At 44.1% G+C, this 23,637-nt stretch overlaps 2 protein-coding genes across 5 annotated transcripts in view; one reads left to right on the top strand and one right to left on the bottom strand.

Annotated features, from left to right (window-relative positions):
- Window positions 1-23,637, top strand: part of CPAMD8 (C3 and PZP like alpha-2-macroglobulin domain containing 8) — a 1,947,746-nt gene that overhangs the window by 1,215,836 nt on the left and 708,273 nt on the right. For both annotated transcript variants that reach the window (XM_069649211.1, XM_069649210.1), the window contains exon 24: window positions 6,653-6,951. In XM_069649211.1, coding sequence (XP_069505312.1) covers window positions 6,653-6,951 — 299 coding nt within the window. The remainder of the gene's footprint in view (window positions 1-6,652; window positions 6,952-23,637) is intronic.
- LOC138571718 (uncharacterized) overlaps window positions 1-23,637 on the bottom strand; it is a 662,275-nt gene that overhangs the window by 609,401 nt on the left and 29,237 nt on the right. Inside the window, exon 4 of one of the 3 annotated variants that reach the window (XR_011303895.1) lies at window positions 1,323-9,103. The exons of the other annotated variants lie outside the window; for them this stretch is intronic. The gene's annotated coding sequence lies outside the window, so the exon portion shown is untranslated. Of the gene's footprint in view, window positions 1-1,322; window positions 9,104-23,637 lie in introns of those variants that run through there. 3 annotated transcript variants of the gene reach the window in all.

Below are 23,637 nucleotides of genomic sequence, written 5' to 3'. Positions count from 1 at the left end.
GGCGCTATTAGCGCCATGGCTCATGCCGGTAAAATACCGGCACCGCCTTGGTGGAAAGGGGATTTACCACCCCATTCCAAGGTTGGAGGGGCGGTAAATCCCCCTTCCACCATTGCCCTTCCCCATTCCCATTTCTGCCCCATAGGGCTCTATGGGAATGGGGAAGGCGCTAATTACGGCACCGGAATTTTGCGGTGCCGTAATTAGCTCCGAGGTCCCTTTGCGGGTGGGATTTTAACGCCTGCAAATAGCAGGCGTTAAATCCCCCAACCCGCAAAGGGACCTCGTAGTAAGGCGGTCAGGATTTACCGGTACCGGTAATTTACCGGTACCGGTAAATCCTTACCGCCATCCGTGTAATGAGGCCCATATATATGTGTTGTGTGCTTACAATCAGGTACAGGGCATGTAAAATATACTAGTAGGTTGTGTCCTTTGGAAATTGTTCTAATGTTAAGCAGGTAGTAGGGATTCGTAACTTGGGTTAAAATGTCTTGCTCCCCCCACACCTTCTCACTATATGTTGTGTGCCTATCTTTGACCCACAATAGAGTATTGGGGAGAGGAGACTACTCACAGACATTAATAGTGTATACATATACTGTGTATTATGTGCTCAAGTACCTATTCGAAAAAATAGAGATCTATATCTGTAACATAATAAACGTGTATATTTTTAGATTTTCTAGTATATCAGTGTGTTATATGTTTCTATAGGTAAGTCTGTGTGGACTGATTGTACCATCGTATTAGACTGCTAACTCTTCCTGAGAGTTAAGCCAGAATGTTCTGTCATGCTTCTCTTCTTTAATATAGGTTTAGCTTTCCTTTTTGGCTAGGTGAGTTACCGGTAAATCCTTAGCGCCTTACTACGAGGTCCCTTTGCGGGTTGGGGAATTTAACGCCTGCTTTTTGCAGGTGTTAAAAACCAACCCGCAAAGGGACCAGTGGAGCTAATTACGGTACCGCAATTTGCGGTACCGTAATTAGCGCCTTCCCCATTCCCATAGAGCCCTATGGGGCAAAAATGGGAATGGGGAAGGGCAATGGTGGAAGGGGGAATTACCGCCCCGCCAACCTTGGAATGGGGCAGTAATTCCCCTTTCCACCAAGGCGGTGCCGGTATTTTACCGGCATGAACCATGGCGCTAATAGCGCCATGGTTCACCGCCTACCGTGTAATGAGGCCCTTTGTCTCCTCGCGCCATGATACCTTCGGACGACCGTGCACGTTATAAATGCTTTTAATATAACATAACAAGGGGTGGAACTAAACTACAATTTACAGTTACATAGGCACACAAAGGAATGTCCACAAAGTATAGCACTGAAAATGTTTTATTTATATAAACTTGTGCAAAACAGAAGTATCTGCCTTGAAAGGCAAGTTCTCACAATTTGAATTTTAAAAACAGCAAGTTGACCCCTGAAAGACATCAACAAAGAATTGAAGCAAGAATTCAACAGTTCAGATACTAGTTTTGTTCAGTTTCAAGAAATAGAAAAATGTAACCAGCAGCATCTTAACAGTCCGAAGACCCAAAGTGGAAAATAAGGCTGCTCCAATGCAAAGAAAAGGTTCAGGAGACGATGGCGCAGATGTCAATTTCAGGTTTTCCACTGTTTGCGGTTGCAGTTCTGATCAACAAGGACTGCAGGCAAGGCTCCGGGTAAAGGACTCTCCGACAATGGCCAAATCGCAGGATTTGAGAAATATGTGAGGTGGGTGACAAAAGTCACCCAGAGTCTTTATGGCACATTTGTTCAGGAACCGTGCCCTGGTAGTCCTATGGACTTCCAAGCACCACATTAAAAACAGGTTGCTGTCTTCAGTGAATCTTAGGAAAAAAGACATTCCAATTTACAAAAATAATTCAGCATCAAATTGGGGATCCAGGGAAATACATTTAACATAGGCAATGGCAAAAGATTAGGGGCCTACCAAAGTTATTTGAGAGGATTGTCTTGCCTAACCGAGTAAGGAACTTCTCCTTAAAACAGTAAGAAAATAATAAAGCATAGCAATAACTACAATAACTGCAACAACAAACAAAATGAAAATCCTCCAACCGCGTGTCGCCTTCATGTGTTAGTAGCGGTACTTTGAAGCACAATCCTACAAGCAAGTATTTCTTCTACACTTAGGGTTTTGTCTGTCTGCAATATTGTTACCTACTGGTCGCCTTACTGGGCCAATATTTCTTAGTTTAATCTTGCTCAAGCTGTAGAGCACAGTTTAGGTTTAAACAAGCTGTTTAGGCTGCTCTATTGCTCCTCCAAGATGCTTTCATATAACTCTGTCAGACCTTAGATTTCTTTCCAAGTCTAATCTGAGTATTTCAGATACAACTCTCAAAAAGCTCTTAGAGTTCTCTCCCACTCTGGTCTCCCAGTTTCCGAGCTATAGTTTTCAGCAAGCCCTCAGGGTTCTCTTGCAATATGATCTCTGCCAGGGTCTTGCTCTTTACATTGGGTTCCTACTCTCATCTCTCTACCTTCAAATCTGTAGCATGGTCTGTGGCAACTACTGCTGAGTTTTGGGATCCATTATAGAGTCGCTGATTGTTTTGATAACTCAATCACTGTCTGATTGGTTATTTCCAGGACCTTTTGCTTCCCTCGCCAGAATTGGCTATTCCCCTTGTCTCTTTTTCCCTTTCAGATAGATTGTCTCTGTCCCTAATGGTTCTCATGTGTAGCCCCTTGCTGTCTTCCTCTTAGTTATTACTGATGGTTAGTCATGACATGGCAGCCCAGAGCTTAAGAGGTTGACCCACCATTTTGAAGTATGATGCCATGATGCAGGGCCACAGCCCTCAGATGCCTGTGCATTGCACTCCTTTGTTCCATAGCAATGGCAACTATGCCTCTCCTGTTGCTTATTCCATTAGGTCGCTACTGTCATAGACACACACTGAAAGGTCTATGGTGACTAGGAAAAGGGCTTCCTTCCTCGGCTAGAAACATATGAATGTGGGTTATTCATAGTTTTGGTCAGTGCTTGCAATAAGGAACATGAGGGTCTACAAAATGGGTTGCCGCCTTTGGGAAATGGTTGTGGCCGATTGCAGCCTGCTCCATGGTTAATAGTCTGCAGTAGTTGCTATGACCCCTAGCCAGGTATCTCCAAGGGCTGGTTGGGGTACATGACATCTCCGTATTGGATAAAACGGTGGTTTAGGTGCGTGAAACGCTCCTTAATGGGATGGCCGGTGTCAGTATAGGGAGGCTTAACTTGCTAGCTCTAAAGTTCAAATGTCAGAGTTGGAGGTTTGGCATAGCCTGTGTGTTTGTTACCATTACACCAGAGGGACTGGGCAAGTGGAAAAGTTCTAAGGTGTCCTCCATATACCACCTCCCAATTACTCTTCATATATATCGGATAGTAGATATAAGAAAAGAGGAAGTATATTTTCATAAAATTCACCAATTGATTTTGCAGGACACCTAAAGAAGCTTCCATCTTGAAAAAAAGGCATTGGAACACCAGCTCATCAATCTGTGCAGTACTTTGGATTAGTCAATGTTGGTATCCTTATATAAGCCACCTCACATCACTGACTTGTTTGAGGAGCAATTTGTATCTTTTTTACATTTTTTCATTAAAACCTCTGCTAAAGTCATTATTTTAGTTGATTTTAACTTGTGGCTGCATGACTCACAGGACTATATTGCTGCATCCTTAGATCTGGCTCACACTAATCTTGGTTTTATGCATGTTATCTTAAATCCTGCACATAGGAATGGCCACATTTTGGATTGGTTATTTACCCATGGTATCCCATTTCAATCTCTGGTGATCTACCATGTCCGTGGTGGCACCATGGTAATGTATTGTTCTTAGTTGGCATTATAGGCTTAATTCCACAGGTGTTTCCTAAATTTGAGACAGTAACTAAGCAACGTTTACACAAAATTACATCTAACAGACTTATGCTGTTTTTGGATTCACCTTGTCTTAAATTGACCAGCAGCGTGTCTTCTGAGGATCTTGCATTACAATACAACCACATATTATCGTCGGCCCTTGACATTATTGCCCCTAAGAGGATTTGTAAATCCGTCTTGGCGGCTAGGACCTCACAATCCTGCTACATCTAGGAGCTGCGTATCTTGCAGGCTCAAAAGAATAAAGGCTATCGTTGTTGGCAAAAGTCATCCTCTAATACTGATAAATAATCTTATAATTTGTCTGCTAAGCTATATAAGAGTTCTATTGCAAAAAGTATTTGAACAATCATATCACCCAGGCTGCTTCCAATTCTAAAGAATTGTTTCTGATTCTAAGGGAACTTGAGAGTCCTGATGTTAGGGCACCAGAATTGATGGTTAAGGATCGAGATTGGTGCAATAGCATCCAACGAGACCTCTTTATGAACGTTTTTTTCTCTTAAAGCAGATGTTACTCAGAGGAAATCTGTCTTACCCCCTCCTCCTAACTCTCTGCATTGGCAAGTCCTGTACCTCACATCTTTGATTTTAGGGAAGTGGCAGTTTCGAATGTGGAGACTGTGATTCAGGAATTAAAACCAACAAACTGCCCAGGAGATCCATGCCCTTCTAGGATTGTTAAAGATTGTGTGGATGCCTTTGCTCCCCTGATTACCGACTTTAAGAATGTATGTTTTTGTCAGCATCTATACCTACTTGCATCAAAGAAGCGTGGATTACTCCTTTACTAAAAAACCTTCTTTGGACCTTAGCGTGAGCAATCATAGGTGCAGAAATTGATTTTGTTGCATCCCTTTTGTTAACATTGCACAGAAATATGTGGCTAAACTTCAAGTATTACAATAAAGTGTGGTTTGTATTGTATCCAACATTAGTAGAAGAATGCATATCACATCAGCCCGGAAGGCTTTACACTAGCTGCTGGTGAGAGCGATTGAACTTCAGAATACTCTCCAACACGTACAAAGGCAATTACGGCAAAAGTGCTGCATGTTATAAAAAAAGCATTAATTAGAGGCAATGTACACATTCATTGAGAACTGTTGGAGGTACTGCGGGCCAAGTTGGAGAGGACGGGGGATGTTCCTTTAATTTCCTTTCCCCATCCACAACAAATTGCCTGGCTCAGTAAGAGTGGCCTCCTCACAATCATATTTTAAGAAAGCACTGAAGACGTTCTTTTTGTCTTGATTTCATGGTCTTACCTGGTTGGCATATTCCATTTGATTTGCTTTTGCATCACCTCTCTTGTCCTTATTGATTTTATTCATGTTGTTTTATTTTTTACTTGTTGTGTTTTTAGATTCTGGCTTTTTACCTTGTGTTTTTATGTTTCTGATTTTATGCTGTGTTTTATCTCTTTTATATCATTTATATGATGTTGTTTTTATCTTGCTGCTTGTTGTGTTTTTGTTACTTGTGGGTGCCCGTTTGCCCTTGGCATGAACTTGGAGGCAATAGTTTCTTGTTTAATGTCTGTAATCTCAGAAGCAATTTGGCCCATACTCTTGTACATTGATGTATTATTATGCTTGTTGCTGCAGTCTTTGTGTTTGGTTGCTGTTTTTCTTGTTTTGTTGTTCACTTGTCTCATGGTAGTGTTTCCTCCTGCCTTTACCCCTATATGCTTATTTTAATATGGAGAGAAAAGCTATTTGCTTTCCCCCAACCATTTTCCTGCTGCTTGGAAGATGAGATGCCAAGTGTCCAATTGGTAGAAAGGTGGAAGGACCACTGTGTTGATGGAAATGGAGGGTAGGGTCACAATAGGCATCCCTCTGAGTTCTGACACCTTGTGGGGTATGGGTGGTCCATGCAGCTTCAACCTAGTTTAGAGCAAAGACACCACAGCCATTAGCTGCATAGCCAACGCCCTGGTGACTTCGCCTTTGACAATGTACCCCATTGTTAGCAAGGCACATGGGCTGGAGTTCAGTTATCCCTGTAATCATGCCCTGGTCCACAGCCAGTAATAGCACATTGGCGCTCATTACGAGGTTGGAGGTAAACATGCCGCATTTAGCGGCATGGTTGCCTCCTTACCCCATACCGGGCCCGGGTTCCTCAAATGAGGATTTACCGGGCCATCCCAACCTTGGCGGACCCAGTAATTCCTCGTCCGAGGAACCGGGACCCGGTCGATCCCCATTCCCCTTTGAGCCCCCATAGGGCTCAATGGGAATGGGGAAGGAGCTAATAACGGGCCTGTTTATGACGCTTGGTTTTACCAGGCGCCCATTGCGGGTCCCGTGAGGAGACCTCGTAATAGGGCGGAATGGGTTTACCGGCACCATTACCGGTGCCGGTAAACCCCTTCCGCCAACCTCGTAATGAGGGCCATTGTCTCGTGCACGTAATTGGTGAACACCAGGTGGCAACAAAAACTCAAGAGCTCTTAAGTGCTGCTGCTGTTCAGTGCGCACTCTAATCCAGCCTCAAAATGTAGGTAGATTTTCACACTGAGACTGAGCTGGTAGGGCTAACTGGGAAGCTAATGTCCTTCACAACACAATGAAGTGATCAAATCCAGAGTCACTTAACTGTATTCATTCATGTGATTCATGAAGTCATCCAGGTAGAGATTCATATATGTACCATTATGGGAGTCTTGCAACAGAAACACCAGGAAGTTTGGTAGTGTGGGAATAAAAAACTTGCATCAACTGACAAGTGCTGATGACTTTTTTGTTTTTCTTACTAGAAAAAATACACATCTCCACACCAAACAAATTTGAGTACCAGTACGTCCAGAAGCCGACAAAGATGACCCATTTCAGCGTGACTATTAAGGCTCACAACGATGCACATTTTGCACTATCCTCTGGTCCACACGACATGGCTGAGCTGATCGAAATTGTCATTGGTGGCCATCAGAATGCGAAGACTTGGATTGCCACAAGTAAAATGGGGGAACCCGTTGCCAGTACCGCCACAGCAAGAATTCTGTCCTGGGATGAATTCCGGAGCTTCTGGATCAGCTGGAAAAATGGACTTGTCCAGGTTTTGATTTGTGCTGTTCATTCTCTTATACATTGAGTGTGCATGTTCTTTTTATTTGAAAGCAGGGGAATTCGGATTGATGATAGACTCTGCAGTAATACGCACCATTTGCAAAGCCACGTTTATATGTTTCTGACTAATACATTAGGAGGAATATCACAGAACTAGGTTTAAGGTATGGACTCCTTTCCCAGACCTAGGCAAACAAACAATAATCAAGATTTCCCAGCTTTACTTAGTGGTAGCTGTAGAAAGGCATTCAAGGGAAACAATTAGGAATGGTGAGGAGAAGACAAATACAGAGTAACACACTATTCATTAATAAGGTAACACATTCTTACTGAATACTGGAATATCCAGACAGAGGCATTGCTAAAATATACTTTATAGCTCATTAGCACAGGCAGGTGGGGTGTGGCTCCCTCACAGTCAATCAGTAGGTTCGGAACATGGTCTTCACCTCATGGTAAGGCTCTGACTGTGTAATTCGCCCCTGGGCATTTCCTGACCCGGTAAGGCCCCTGCCCGTCATAAAGTGAAGTAACTGTTAATGTGAGTTGCAGGTAGGGAATTGGAGCACTGAAAGTCACTAGGATGGTTCTTACCTCTTAACTGTAGGTTTGAGACCCAACCGTAATATTAAAGTTGTATTTTAGGGTACCAGATTTGAGAATTCATACAGCTAGCGTAGCTAAGAACCCCCAGCGTAGCCTAAAAGGATGAGTAGGATACTGGTCATGATGCAGTGGTAACATAGTGGTGATGGACGCAGTATAAATGTTTATTAACATAATATAATGCAACATAACTTAACAAATATGACACAATGTTACAGATAGAACTTTGCATTTGGATCGCTCGGGTGCCTTTCCGAAGGCAAGCCAAGTATAACGATCATAGCCGTTCTAAATCTTCAGTAATTTCCTATTGCTGACTGTCACCGATTGTGTCCTCATAAAATGAGGTCAATGGGATGGTTCCTGTAGTCTGGTGCCCAGTGGCAGGTACAGTTCAGCTGGAGAAGATTTTCAAGCAAGGACAGCTGTAGATATGCTGGTGATGTTGACATGCCAATAAAAAAGACCTGCAGCAGCTGGGATATATCGCCGCTGTCTGGTTAATTGGAAGTAGCACTGTAAAGTGCAGAGAGTGTCCACTTGAGGCAGTTTAGATAGTAGATGGACTCCTTCGAGTCCCAATGTTACTTCTGGGTTTCGTCTGGAGTTGTAACTTGTTGTCTACTTTGGGTACTTTGCCTTGGCATTTGGTGTCCAGTGCATTCACCTCTTTATGTTGGGTGTTTGCCAGTGCTTTCCTGAGAGCATGGGATCCTTGAGGGCTTGCAACTTGGTGGGCCTGCCGGTTCAAGGAAAGGGATCAATGGTATTTGCTTCACTCTAGTCAATAGATTTTCAGTGGGGGGGGCGCAAGGCTCATCAAAAAGGTGTTTGATTTCAATAGAACGTATAAGCAAATCTGGCATCTAGAGGGCCCGGCAATACTACTTCTACTCAAGGGGGCTCGACAACAATAGTTGGGGGGCTCGACAACAATAGTTTTATTCGAGGGTAGCTCAGCATGAAAAGGTTTGAATACCACTGGTTTAAACTATTAAACTTGGAGGTTAGATCTTGAAGGACCTGCAACACTTTATGTAGGTGGATCAATTGTTCCTCTCCACTCTTGCTGAAGACAGATATGTATTCTAGAAGGGCACCACAAACGAGTTCCAACCTATTTATGGCATGGTCCATATGCCTCTGAAAAGTGGTAGGAGTGCTCATTAACCCAAATGGCATGACACTGAATTGGCACAAGCGCTCCGATATGGAGGGCACAGTTTCCTTCTTTTTCTCATAGGCTTAAAGAAATTTCCTAATACCCTATGGTCAAATCTAAGATAGGTAATTACTAAGCTGACCCCAATTTATCATCAAGACAGTCTTCCTTAGGGATAAAAGCTGAATCTGTCATTGGAACCACATTGGTCCTCTTGAAATCTACACAGAACCTCAGGCCAGTGGGCTATCATTTAAGAAGCAGCGTCATTGGGATCATCCATGGGCAATGGAAGGGTTCAATCATCCTTATGTCCAACATCTTTGGAGGGTTCAAACAACCCCAGGTCCAACATCTTGATGTGGTCACGGGACTAGCAAAAGAGGATCAAGAAGGTACATTATACAAAGGTTTGTTATTGATTAGATTAACCTTCAATATGCAACTATCAGTGATAGCCAGATATAACACATGGGCACTGGCATACAAAAACATTTAGATGTTTTAAATGAAAAAATATACAAATCTATCTGTACAGTATAGTTCGTTGTTCAGAGTGACACCAATTCTCAAAGCCACAATGCTTATTTTTTCATAATACAAATATTACAAATCTAGTTGACATAAATGTAGAGTGCACATAGTTAAAAACACTAGTCCAGTCAGATATATATTTCTACATTCATGATGGAAATCGCCTATGAGAGTAACCACTTTAAACTAAAAAAAAAAATGTCACATAACAAAACAAAAACAGGAAATTACATAAACAAATAAGTTAAAGCAGAGAGTTGACTACTGATTTGGCAGATGTGGGTCCAAAGATTTTTACGCATAGACAAATAATTGGAATGAACACATGTGCACTATGTTAATCTGGCTACCACATATTTTAAATTACACCCAAGGTAAACAAATCTCTCATCTAAAGGAGTAAGGAGAAAGAGAGAAAAAATTATGGGAGGACATCCAAACCCACCCAGCTATTAACCCAGAAAGTTGTAATGTTTTAAACACTACTAAAGGTCGTGGCACAAATCAACACTTATTTTATTTAATTAAATCAACTCATTTAATACTAGAAGGTATAAAACAAAAAATATGTACAATGGCCATCTTAGTTATATTCTCAGACAAATGGGGCTATGCTCTCATGTTTTCCGCAAATCTGATATGGACAATAACGTGCAGATTATCACAAATAAAAAGTGTTCAAATCTGAAATGTGGTAAAGAAGCGTCCTTAGGGCTAGACTCGAAAAAATGAATATGTGCGCTTTTTTCATTTCTTTAACTTTAGACATTGACAAGCCACCTTATTCTCAAAGATTACATGCAGTCAGTGGTGCTGGACACCAGTACAAACGCTGTGCTGGCCAGTGCCATTGCATACATTAGAATCAGGAGCGTGCTCTGGATACACATGTATTCCAGGGTCCTAGGACCCAAGCAGGTAATGGGAGTGCATTTCCCTGTGACGGGCTTAAAGGGCCCATCACTTTGAAATGCTACAAACCTTTAAAAAAACTTTTCTATCCCTTTTTGAGGGATAGACATGCAAGAGGGACAGCAATGGTAGTTGTTTATATCGCGACTGTTCAGCACATCAAGGCTAACAAGGACCTTGTGGCACTGAACTGATATATCTTCCCAAAGAATTGACTCAGGCCATTCAAATCATAAAAGATTACACAGTATGAAAATCCACCAGATTGAGAAACATACTGGGCATGATGCTGATGCAGCCTCCAATGAAGGGAACGATGCAGAGGAGAGGGAAAGAGGATATAAGAGGAGGATTACCCTATTTAAAAAGGTAGTGGAAAAGGTCACCCATAGGTACAATCACCTGACATAATCCTTGAGGTGACACGACCTTGGGAGGAGGGTTGTACCTCACCTACAATGTGTTGGCATGCCTTGCCACCATTAGTAAAAGTACTGAGTACCTTGCATTTCCTCGTCACCGGCTCATTTCAGTGGCATAACCTCAGGCATTTCCCAGCAATCACAGTCAAGGGCAATACATCCGGTCCTTAATATGATTCTCTCATCTGTTAGGCAGCTTATATCAATGCCACATGGTGGACACACAAGGACAACCATCACAAGGGGATTTTATGACATTGCTGGGTTCCCTGAGGTATGTGGAGCCATTGATGTCACCAATCTGGCCCTCATATCCCAGCTGCCACAGAACGTCTACAGGAGCCAGAAACACTGGCATTCAGTACATGTGCAGATGGTGTGTGACGCTGGCCACATCTGGAATATGAATGTGAACTTTCCGGGAGCAACACAATAAAGCTTCATATTTGTGTACTTACCCAAAGCACAATTCGAAAATGTAAACAATGGAGAGAAATGACTGACATTTGCACACTATAACACAACATTGCCATGAACCCTCTTTCTTCACCGGTGACAGTATATACCCCCTGAAAAAGCACCTACTCACTCCTTTTAAGAACTCTGTGCTCAGAGGACAGCTACGTTACAATGCAGTACGCATATGCACCAGGAACCCTATAGAATGCAATTTTGGGGGGATGCTAATGTAAAATCAACGGCTGTATGCAGCATTATTGAAGCCTGAGCAGTTATGCGCAATATTTCTGCTCAAACCTGGCCTGCACATTGATATCTGTCAAGTTGTGCACCCTCAGCCACCCATCGCACACGATGCTCTTGATGGACAAAGGGATGTGTACATGATGATGTCATTTTGAGATCATTATTCTTAGCTGCCATAAGTGCTGGTTTGGCTGTCTCTCTTTGGACCATGTGCATGTACGACGAACACAAGAACAGACCAAGTGACCACAGAAAAGTGCCAAACAGACAAGATTTCAAAGCATATCTCTGCCCTAGCCCACTTCCTGTAGAACCAGTGACATCATAGGCTTCGAAAAGTGACCGATATTATTGTGGAAAGCATATACCCCACAAGTTTGCATATGCTACATGTATGGTTGTAAGAATTGATCAAAAGTAGCAGCCCACTATGCCCATGCCAATGGAGCCCTACACCAAGAGAGAAAACACAACTTTCAATGCCACAGTTGATTGGCCATGGTGACCCCCGGTGCCAAACCCATGCTATTTCTCTTTACCATTGGCAGGGCCCACTCTTGAGAAAGTGAAATGACTATACAGCCGTCTTAACACATAAAAGAACATAGGCCTCATTCCGGGTTTGGAGCTAACCATGGAGTAATTAGCTCCATGGTTGCCTCCGAAACCGTCCCAAATCTGGCATGGTGAATGGAGTAATTACTGGTCCATTCCAGGGTTGGAGGGACCAGTAATTCCCCATTTACCTTTTGCCCTTCCCCATTCCCATTTCTGCCCCATAGGGCTCAATGGGAATGGGGAAGGAGGTAATTACGGCACGGTAAATTACGGTACCGTAATTACCTCCGAGGTACCTTTGCGGGTCCCGTACTTAACTCCTGCTAAAAGCAGGAGGTAAGGAAGGACCCGCAAAGGGAACTCGGAATACGGAGGTAAGGGATTACCAGCATCGGTGCCGGTAATCCCTTACCTCCAACCTCGGAATGACCCCCCTATGTGTTTGCCTTAACAGCAGACATCATGATCAGCAAAAACATCAAACTTCTAGCTACAAAAAACAATGTATAGTTCTTTTAAATGTCCAATCTATCACGGATATGCATGGCGCATGGCTTCCTCAAAGGGTTGAGACCTCCCTTGATGGCTGTGTCTAATTGCTAACTGTCCAGATGGTGTGGTAGGCCCTGGGACAATTTGGTTTCGCATTGTGTCAATAGGCAATATGATGGAGACACTACCGTGACCAGAGCCCTGGCAGTTGTGGCCTCATACCCCTCAAGGGCAGCAGCAAACCTGTTAGCAGGATCGAGTCCATCTGCATGCTACCCCACCTGCAGTATCGGGTGTCTTTGGGTGATGCATTGCATAGTCCTTCTAACTCCTTTCTAAATGCCCTCTCCTTACTCTGGTGGCACTTGATTCCTGTAGCATGGACAGCCTGCTGTCTGCCATTTCCCGGGACAATCATACGAGGATCTCTCCCAGCGTGTGAGCGGTCCGTTGAATGCTCCCTTTCTGCTAATGTATCTCTTCCTCCAAGGTGATAAATAGATGCTGCAGCGCCTGTTGGTTCTTTCAGCCCTTCCTGGACAGCGGGCATGGTTGGTTCCAGGGTTGGTTGGTTTAGTTGTGCAGGCTGTGTGTCCTGGTCTTGGCCCTCCTGTAGATATTGTTGTCCATGTGGAGCAAAGGTTGGCACTGTGAGTGGCTCACCTTGGAGTTGGATTCCTCCCCCTTCAATTGCCTGTACATCCTCTTCTCGCTGATGTGGTGGTATATCTGGATTTTCTGCACCAAACTCTCCTTCTCATTGTTCGGGAGGGAAAAAGGAAGTGAACAAATTGAGATTCATGTATATGTGCTTTTTGTTGTAACAAGGGGCATGTTATTACAGGTATATGTGTAATCAACACTGGGTCCTCAGATATTTTGGAACCACTGTACACGTTTTGAACACACACATCTATCTCTGTATATTGATCAATGGCTGTGCACCTCTGCATTCATACTGAATTTCTCGGCCCTTCTCTCATGTGTGTGTTCCCCAACTCCTTTCCTGTGTTTTCTACTAATGAAATTATTGCAGCCACTGCTAAATTCAGATCTGCCTCCCCAACGGATTCCATCCCTCTTTTGGTCTGGAAGGACATTATGCCTCTGGCTGCCCCAATGGTTACGCAGGCTACCAATCTTTCACTCACTTCTGGTTCTATCCCTCCTATTCTAAAGCACGCTTTGGTTACTCCTCTTTTGAAGAAACTTTCGTTGGACCCTTCTGTTCCTTCTAACTTCCGTCCCATCTCTTTATTGCCTTTCTTCATGAAACTGCTAGAATCATTGGTGGGTCCCTGTCTTAGTTTCTTTCTAGAGGATTCATCTTTTTTGATCCCTCTCAATCCGGTTTCCAACCAGGCCATGGCACTGAGGGAGTCCTAGTGTCTGCTATTGATGATCTGATGCGTCTACAGGATCAGGGCGCATGGGAGACTTAATCCTTCTAGATCTCTCTGCCGCCTTTGACACGATCGATCATGTCATTCTATTGGAGCGTCTTGCGACCACTGGCCTCTCAGGTGTCATTTTGGCATGGTTTACATCATTTCTTTTGGACCTGACTCAATCTCTTTCGCCTTTTTTGTTCTACTCCCGTCTCCCCGGTCTTATTTAACATCTACATTCAGCCTCTGACCAGGCTCATCCTCTCTTATGGAAAAACGCAGATGTACGCGCCTTCATGGCCGAAAATTCCTATTTGAAGTATGAGGATTTTCAGGCAGAAAGTCACGCAAATATGCGTTATTCACACAAATAATTCCATGAGTCAGGCTGGAAGTGCTGTGCACCGTCAATGGTTATACCTGCCGTGATATATTCTGTTCTTAGGTATTCCACAATCGGTTCCATAGTTAGGATGTAAGGCAAGGGGGATAACGGACAACCTTGCCTGGTGCCTTTCTCGAGCTCCCAAGCCACTTAGATATGTTTACCTGTCCTAACGCGTGCTAGTGGTCTGACGTATATCAGTTTTTCCCACTTAATGAACTCCTGGCCAAAGCCAAATCTATCCAGAGTAGCGTAAAGTCATTACCATCTGACCGAGTCGAATGCTTTTATTGCATCTATCATGGCAACAATGCAGGAGGTCTCCCAAGTCGCAGTACTATCTATAACGTGATGCAATCGCCTCAGGTTCCAGGACATACTCCTGTCTGGTACATACCCTGTCTGATCGGAGTGTACAAGCATATACATCCCTTTCTTTAGCCTATTGGCCAATAGGGCTGTCAATATCTTACTGTCCTCGTTGAGCATTGACAATGGCCTATACGAACCACATTTCATTGGCGATTTATTGGGTTTCAGCAGGGTTATAATGATGGATTCTCTTAGACTATGCAGAAGGACTCCTGCCTCAAACGCCTCCACGAACACGCCCAGGATGTGTGAGGCTAATTCCTCTGTAAATTCCTTGTAGAACTCACTGGGGAGACCGTCAGAGCCTGGGGTTTTTCCGGTGGGCAAGGACCGTATTATGCCAGTTATTTCCTCTACTGTAATGGGAGCGTCCAAACTTGCCCGCTGTTCGTCGTTCAGCCGGGGGAGGCCAATCGCACTTAACACTTCTTATATGTTTGTTTGTGTAGTTACAGTCACTTCATGATAAAGAGCCTGGTAGAACTCCCGAAAGGCAGCATTTATTCCCTCTTGTGTGTGACACGTGCTGCTGTGTTGTGTGCGAATTGCATGGGTGGGCACCCATTTCTCTTCCTGCTTGTATAGCCATGCCAGCAGCCTGCCCGGTTTGTCCCCTTCTGCATGCTTCTGTTCAATATATTTTGAGTAATTATACATTCCCAATCTCTCCCAATGCTCCAGGCATTTCTGCCTCAGCGCCAGTACTTCTGCATCTTCATCCCTGTGGATTGCGTTAATCTGTGTCAATCTTTGGAGTTCCTCTTCCATCGCGGTCAAATCCTTGTTAATCGTAGCCTGGATGTTGCCTGTTTTAGCAATGGCGACACCTCTAATGACCACCTTTAGGGCCTCCCATAAGGTCCAAGCGCTGGGCACACTACCAGAGTTCTGTGCAAAAAGTCAGTAATACTGTCTCTAATATGCTCCCGTAAAGTGGCATCATATAAATATTTACTCCTAAATCGCCAAGTTGGTATTGGGGACCTGGGGTGCATACTGCCATTGAAGCGGAGCGTGGTCTGACAAAACCTTTTCTTTATACTCTGCAGTGATACATTTATGGGATACTTCCTTGCCTACAATGAAGTTGTCGAATCTAGCGTGGAGCAGAATAGTGTGAGTAGTGTCTGGAGTCCAGGTGTAGCGTCCCCCAGGTGTCTAACAAATCAAAGGATGCCAGAAGTGTCCTTAGGGACCTAGTATGGAGTGGAGGGGGGTTGCTTATGAAACTTGGTATCTGATCTGTCTAACAGTGGGTCCATGACACAAATGAAATCAAACCCCCATCCCCCAGATGATATTACTACTTCTGTAGGAGCAGAGCCTCGAATATAGTGTTTGAAAGAATGCTGCTGTGTTCTGGTTCGAGGCATACATGTTGACCAGATAGGTTTCAGTGTTTTCTAAGAGCCCCTGCACCAGCACCATCCTGTCCTCATTATCAGTCTTTATTTGGGTTACTTTGAAGGGCACTGTGGGCACTATCCAGATTAGAACCCCTCTGACGTACGCCGAGTACGGGGAGCTGATCAGTTGTCCCTTCCATTTCTTTGCTAGCAGCACCTGTCTGTCTGCTGTTAAGTGGGTCTCTTGCAGCAGGGCAACATCTATCTTACACATGCGCAAGTTCGAATAGACTCTGTTTCTCTTCACATAAGAGTTCAAACCCCTGACATTCCAGGTAAGCAAGTTCATGTTAGTAGCCATGGATACATACTCAATATGGAGGGGTCCCCCATCCGAGGCCTGTCGGCATCCTCTGAAGGGTTCCCGATCCGCAGGCAATTCCATGCGTCTTTGCCACAGTGTGTTTCAGGTGCTAGTTCAGGCAAAACATAACCCTTCCCCTTAACTCCCACAATGGTTCCAACTGTGAACAATCGCCCAACATTGCCACTCATGCTCGGACGCATCCGCCTCTCGCAGTCACCCCCGGCTAAGGAACCAGGGGCCCGTGCGCAGTTGGTGGGTACAGTAACAAGTGCCTAAAAAGAAGAATATTGTGAGGGTTGGCTGGCCTCCATGGTGGGCTAGATCTGCTTTCATAATGACAGTGATCAAGTTAATTGGCAAACGCGCCTTTGAAGGTAAATAGAAACATAAGTGACCATATTCCACAAAACAGCAAACCATTAAATCAATGACCCGCTTGTCCTGGGGTCTCTTAACAGACTCGATTGGTAGCCAGCCAAGTCTATTGATGCTCTGCGTAGTGTACCTCCATACCTGGAGTGGGATAGTATCTTTTCCCGGTCTTTATAATTGAGAACTTTTGCAATTATCGGTCGTGGTGGGGCGCCCGGAGGTGGTCTTCTGGTGACGGCTCTATACGCTCTTTCTATTGTAAAGCCCTGCAACAAGTTCCCAGGGCCAATTTCCTGCAGTAGCATATTCTCCACGTATGCTGTAGGGTCCGAGCCCTCTTCGCCCTCCGGCAGGCCAACGTTACGGATGTTGTTCCTGCGGGCCCTGCCTTCTGCATCCTCCACTGTTTTCGAGAAGCTTGACTTTCTGCTGCAAGATTTGGACATCTGCGTGTGTTTCCTGGATCATCGTCACGTTTTCCTTGGTTTGTTGCTCAAGACTCGTGGTATGCTCTGCAAGTGTCCTTACATATTGGCTTAACAGGCCCACGTCCACCCTGACTTCTTCTATCTGTGTCCTCAGAGAGGTGTCAGGTCTGCGATGGCTTGCAAAACCTGGTTGTGCATCTCCGCTATGTCTCTCCCTCTATCCTGGGTCACCGCCATAGTCTCCGTGGACGGCAGCTTTTTATTTTTGGCATAGCTATCCAGTGTTGTTTGACTGCTCTTCAGCTTGCTGGCCTTACGAGGCATCCAGTCTGTTTTTGGCGCTATTTAAATGCACAAGATGCGCGCTCCGTCATGTAGCCCTGTTGTGGATGTAGAATTGCGCCCAGTAGGGGCGGCACTTGGCACGCTGTGGGTCACTTGGTGAATCTCTGGTCTACCCTGACTTATTAGGGCTGGACAGCTTGTCCCCTGCCTTCACCCTGGATGTAGCACTCTTGTGTTTTAATGGAGGAATGCTACCCTTGCCCTCCACTGGCCCCAAAAAGGGCTATACTTTGTTAGTGTGCAGCCACTGGCATCCTCGTGTGAAGTGTTGGCCTGCAGCAGCAAAAGGAAATGCAAAACCGCACGTCGCTCTGGGGAAGTCCTAGTAGTCACTCCCAGACTGCCCTGGTATCTCTTGGAGGGCCGTTGCTCTGTGCGTCATGCACTGCAGGGGGGGGGGCTCATCTCTTCGCGTAACACATGCCTCACCTCTTAAGCACCGTGGTGCTCTAATCGTCCCGTGCCACCTCCCTCCTTCACTGTTTCACCTCTCGACACATGCGAGGTGCCGAGGCTGAAGTTGTTGTGCCCCAGCATGTGCTGGTGCACCTTTCTTAACCGCAAGGAACTCCTTCATAGAGCGGGGGAGCAGGCGCAACTTCCTTACCAGATAACAGCCAGGGGGGGCAGTCTCCATATTAGCCCCCGTCTTCTGCATGCAAGCGGTCACCCTCCGAGGCGGCAGTGTTCACCCGTCCTTCACTGCAGCTCACCAGCTCTATTACTGTCGCATCTCGATCTCAAGCGCCATCTTGGGTCCGCTTCTGTCGGTGGCTCTCAGGGTTGCGAAATGCTTCGTCCTGGCTATTCCTCTTGGTAGCAAGTCAGGAAATTTGGCTGATCACTCCTGCAATGTTCATAGCCTCGACGTTGCAATTCCGAGCAGAATGAATACAGGGAACTGGTTTTACGGATCACATATTCATCGGATCAGGTGGGAGCTCAGCCCAGGAGTCAGCTCACAACATGGCAACAAGCCACACCTCCATAGTGTTTCCACGTAATCAGTAACCCTCCTGGGAGAACGACAGAGTTGTGGAGGCAAGACACCAGCTGTGAACTGCAAACCTTGACTCCAGGAACTGAGCCCCGAGCAAACGCAAGGAGTTCACACTGCCGGTGAGTGAAGTGAATGCCCTGAAAGACCGATCTGTATGAAACTAAGATTGTAGCGGCAACAAAGTGGAAAGCGAAAGTTGCGCGTAATATGGCAACTGTGAACAACGCGATTAAAGACTCTTGCTCATGGTTAAAGGCGCAACACGATAACAAGTAGTAAAGTGGTCATACCATAAGAAGCGGTACAATTGAAGGTCTTTGTGATATTGCACAGGCAAGAAATATATGCAGAAAGTGGGTAACAAGGTGTGCGCCCTACTGAGGGGAGCGTTAGAATAGAAACTGCAAGTACCAGAAGGCATTGCAAGAAAGTGTCATTTGGTGAAGATTTTGTTGAACTTTCTTTTTGTATGTTTGTGAAGTTATAAGGCATCAAGGAACTTTTGTGTTATAAGGGAAAAGCAAAAGAAGGTTGAAATGGTCATGCAGAGGTCTTTGAAAAATCCTTGCACATTCAAAAGTCTTCAACAGTAGGAAAGAAAGAGAGGCTTGAGGCTGACTGAGGAGAGATTAGTGAATTTGACACAAGCTTGGGGAAGGGAAACCCATGAACTGTGATATAAGTGTCCCAGCCCAGCAGAGGCAGACCTGGGTGAAATTGTACTTCTGGAAAAGAAGCTGAGCCGTGATTCTGAACTGTGCCCATTTTGTTAAACTACCAAAAAAGGAACTTGATTGTGGTAGGCCAAGCGGGTTCTGGTCCGCGATCTTTGAACTGCATCCGTGTATCTGGAGCCAGAGTGTGTCACCCAAGCCAAGTGTGCCACATTATCACGTGCTGCCAAACGTGGGGAGAGATGGTTGCTCAGGCACACTGACATTTGTTTTTCACACTGTATTCTTTTGACCCAATTCATATCCCTTCACTCATTTGTTTTCTTAGAGTAAGGGCAGGCATTAGGTTTTTTAGCCTAGGGCACTATTATTTTGACAAGGCTGACCTGGACTATGCTTTTTTTAGTTTATGGTTGAGATTACTCCCATTTTAGTATTAGGGCAAGCTAGGAGTTCTTCCAACCCCCCTTTCAAAATATACAAGTGAAGGTTTTCAAACGTGCAATCTTGTGTCGGTGTCTACTTGTGGCACCATGCCTCCCTTACATCTGCCACTCTTACTTTCCCTTTCGCTAACCTGCCAATGAGCTATTCTGCAATTTTGATGAATGGGTCACTGTGATATCTGACCAATTTGATGCTTTGCAATTGGGACCGAGTCACTGCGATATCTTCTCATCTGCTTAATGTGCCAATGAGACAGTTTGTGACTTTGATAAATGTCCACTGGGATATTCTGCCACTATGTTACCTCTCAATGTTAAGCAAAAGTAAAGGTATTACCTGCCCACCACGAAATCTGGCATTGGGATATCTAAGGCCACAGGAATGCTCTCCCATATCGATAACCTCCTTCTGGGATAACTTGGCACTGTGACATGTTCCCATCTTGATAATGCGCCAGCGAAATATCCGTATAAACCAAAAGAAAAGCAACAGACCCAAAGCCCAACACGATAACAAGCTGCAAACCTGAACCACATCCCACCAGAAGCCAACCACACAAACCACAGAGGAATGCCTCACTCACGGAAAGGCCAGACAAGAACTACCCATAATGCACAAGCACCAGCAAAGAAATTCAAACAATGCAACTAACCTCTTCTTGGAAACTAATCTGCGAAACCGTGCAAAAATAAGAGCCCTTTTGCAAAATCTCAACCAAAATTGCTCTTTATATCCACGTACAAATCCTCACAACCAGCCATCCAAAGAAATCATAACCACACACAGAGATGACGCAAACACCACTGATGGACTAAAGGACCAAAGAAGTAGAAAAAAAAAAACTCACCTTACCGGAATGCACCGTTCGTTACCAGAGACTGACAAGCAGGCCTTCAGATAAGGTTCCTACCAGGCCTTTTTAAGCATGAAAATCTTGTAAATATGACAGCTTTATTATTTTCTGGTGTACATTTACACACAAGTTTAGAGCACAGAGCAATGCAAAGGTCAGGTTACTTGACAGAAACCAGAACGCTTCTCTTGATTTTTATTTACATGGATGTAATTGCAAGCCATGGAGAACAGCCTCTAAAACTGAATGTATTTCTCTGAAGCCTTTCAAAAAAAGAAACTGTACACTGTGATAAAAGGAATGGCTTCTTTCCATTAAGCTTCTGCTGTGTTGTGTGTAGATGGGCATGGAGCACACAGAAGCCCTGTGAATATTTATTTTCCTAGCATTTTATGATTGTATAATTAATAAGATGGAAAACTAAGTTGCAATTGAGAATTAATCTTTTGCAACAAATTATGCATTTTTTCCAGTGAAAGCAAACAGGTATTGCACAATTGTATTTTTCAGAGTTCCTGTGCGGTGTGCATAATCATGCGGAGGCAAGTCATTTATACACTTATTTAATTTACACTTTTGTAAAATGATGAGTATGCATGGTCTTGTTTACATCCATTCAACCTTGCAGTCAATAGGGTACATTACTATAAATGGTCAGTAGCAGCAGGGTTTTTGCTCACGGGTGAGTGATTACCATTACACCAATCACAGGTTTTCTAGTCTCACAAATCTTCAAAACTACAATTGAAACACCCAAAACCTGACTCTCCAGGAAGTGCAAGCGCTGTTCAAAAACAAACAAATGAAAGTTGTAATTGAAATAGCAACTCAGCAAAACCTGTCCCTGTGATAATCCAGATAGGTATTTAACTTTATGTAGCGTTTCATGCTTGGTTTGTCCAACATCTAGGCACTATGATAATTATACCTCAGTCGATACTCAGCTTACAGACCTGTGAAAGATGTTAGCTAATAAGATGGCTCAGCTGGTTGAGTGCTCGTTACTGCGATCTGTGCCTGATCTGTAGGTTGCAGGTTCGAATTCCACCAAAGCCAACTCAGCCTTTCATCTTTTTGAGGTCAATAAATAAGTACCAACTTTGGTTTGGTGATAGATATGTTCTACATACAGCGCTTTGCCAAAAGCTATATATAATTAACCATTTGACCATTTGATTAGGTATAGAATTTAGCATGGAGTCCTTGAATCTCTGCACTGTTGTATTATAACATTGGCATACGATTAGGTAACCATAGATCCAGGAAATGAGGACTTTCATTAAACATCAAAAGGCAATTCTGCTATCGAACATCTAAACACACAATACAATTCATGTTTGCTTCACTATGAAATTGACTAGGCTTTTGTGTTTTCAACATTTAAATATATACAGGAGAGATCAAATGGCCAGGCCTTAGAGAAATAATTAAAGGTGTATTCAGTCACAATAAATAAAGCTGCCGCATGGTAATAATTTCCATACAGTTTTTGCACAGTTCTGCTGGATATCACATACATTTTACTCTCTTACAAAGGGGGGAATTTTTACTCTTTTGAAATCACATTTACTCTCAAAGTTTAAAAATAGGGAGTAAAATACCTCAAAATCTTATCTGGAGCACTGCTGGCAAGACAACAGAATTCAAAGTTACAAAGTCACAAGCATCCCTGAAAATGACATCAACCCCACACGCAACCTACATGAACTCCTCAATGAAGAGCCGGGAGCAACAAAGGTCCAAACCCACACCAAAGGCAATCACTGGATCAGCAGACATGAGAAGCCAATGTCCAACTGCCATCCCGAGAAACAACCCGCAAAGCAAAAGAAACAAGATTGACTGCAATCTGGTCAATGCCAAATCAATGTCAAAGCATAACAGAGATACAGGAGCTCCTCAGAAAATAGGGAACAGCCCTGCTTTTCCTGACCAAAACCTGGTAATGGAGAACTGAGGTAGTTGCATACGGATCCCTCTAGCATAACTTCAACCCCAGGTAGGCCAACAGCAAAGGAAAAAGAGGAGGTGACCTAGCCTTAGCATACAAAGATCACCTAAGAATCACAACACCACCATTGCTAAAGATTCAAGATTGTGAATCACTCTTCCTCCACCTAGCTCTGGACCATCAACCCATTTATTCTTCCTACTCATTTACAACCTCGCACGTATAATCCAACCTTCACAGAGAAATTAGTTGACGCTAAAACCAGCATCGCAATAGAACACAACCATCTGATCATACGTGGAGGAGATTTTAATATTTGGTTTGAAGAGGAGAATGCCAACTTCGCCAAATCACTGACCTGACTATCCTCCATGCACTTAGAAAAATGGTAAAGGGGACCACCCATATAGCCGAACACTCTGTGTATGCAATCTTCTGCAAAAATGCCTAACTAGAATTGCACCCAAATACACATTCTCTGGAGCAACTACCTTTTCATACCTTTTGTGATTCACGCTCCACGATAAGTATACACCACCCACATAAAGCTAACTCCAATTGCAAAAAGAAACTGGAAAGCCCTCACAACCATAAGCCCTATTACCATTCTGGAATCCACAAAACCACTAAAAGCTCACCTGGACGCACTTCACCAGAATAAAGAATTGACACTCCAAAATTGGATCACAGAAGCTCTAGATGTTGTTGCACCAAAGAAACTCCTCGCCCCTACCAAAAGTAAATTGCTACCAACAGCCACACACCCGCAGAGCGTTAAATAAAACAAACTGAGAACTCAAAAAGGTTTGGAGGAAATATGACAAAATAGAACAAAATTGCTTACATAAAAACAGATATGGCTCAATAAACCAAACATTCTGTACTATACCAAACGCATCTCAAAAGCAAGAAACAATAATATTGCTAATGGCCCTATCCCTGAAGCAACCACATTACTGAACTACTTCACACCAATCTCGACAGATGACGTCACTAAATTAGTGAAGGTACGCAACAAAGCTGGCACAGTAGTAGGCTCCTGCTCACCAGTCATCTACAAGAATATCCTCAGCAAAGGCACCTGCAGATTACTTCCGAAACCTAATGAACCATTCACTAGAAACTGGAACCTACCTAGGAGTTTCAAAGCTGCGTAGATTAAATTGCTTCTAAAAGATCCCTCCGAAGCACAGACATCCCCAACAACTACCAGCCTGCTAGAACCAAACATACATTTATGCACAAATCCAGACATGGAGGAAGCCAACCCCTTACTGGACCCGGCACAAGTTGGCTTCAGGCCTATGAGAGCAACAGAATCAGCACTACTGTCCAGGAGGATCCAGGGCCTGAACC

Source organism: Ambystoma mexicanum, chromosome 1p, assembly GCF_040938575.1.
Source record: "Ambystoma mexicanum isolate Mex_15411 chromosome 1p, UKY_AmexF1_1, whole genome shotgun sequence".
NCBI classification, from domain to species: Eukaryota; Metazoa; Chordata; class Amphibia; order Caudata; family Ambystomatidae; genus Ambystoma; species Ambystoma mexicanum.
Note: the sequence above shows the minus strand (reverse complement) of the source record. Positions and strands in the feature narration are given on the sequence as shown.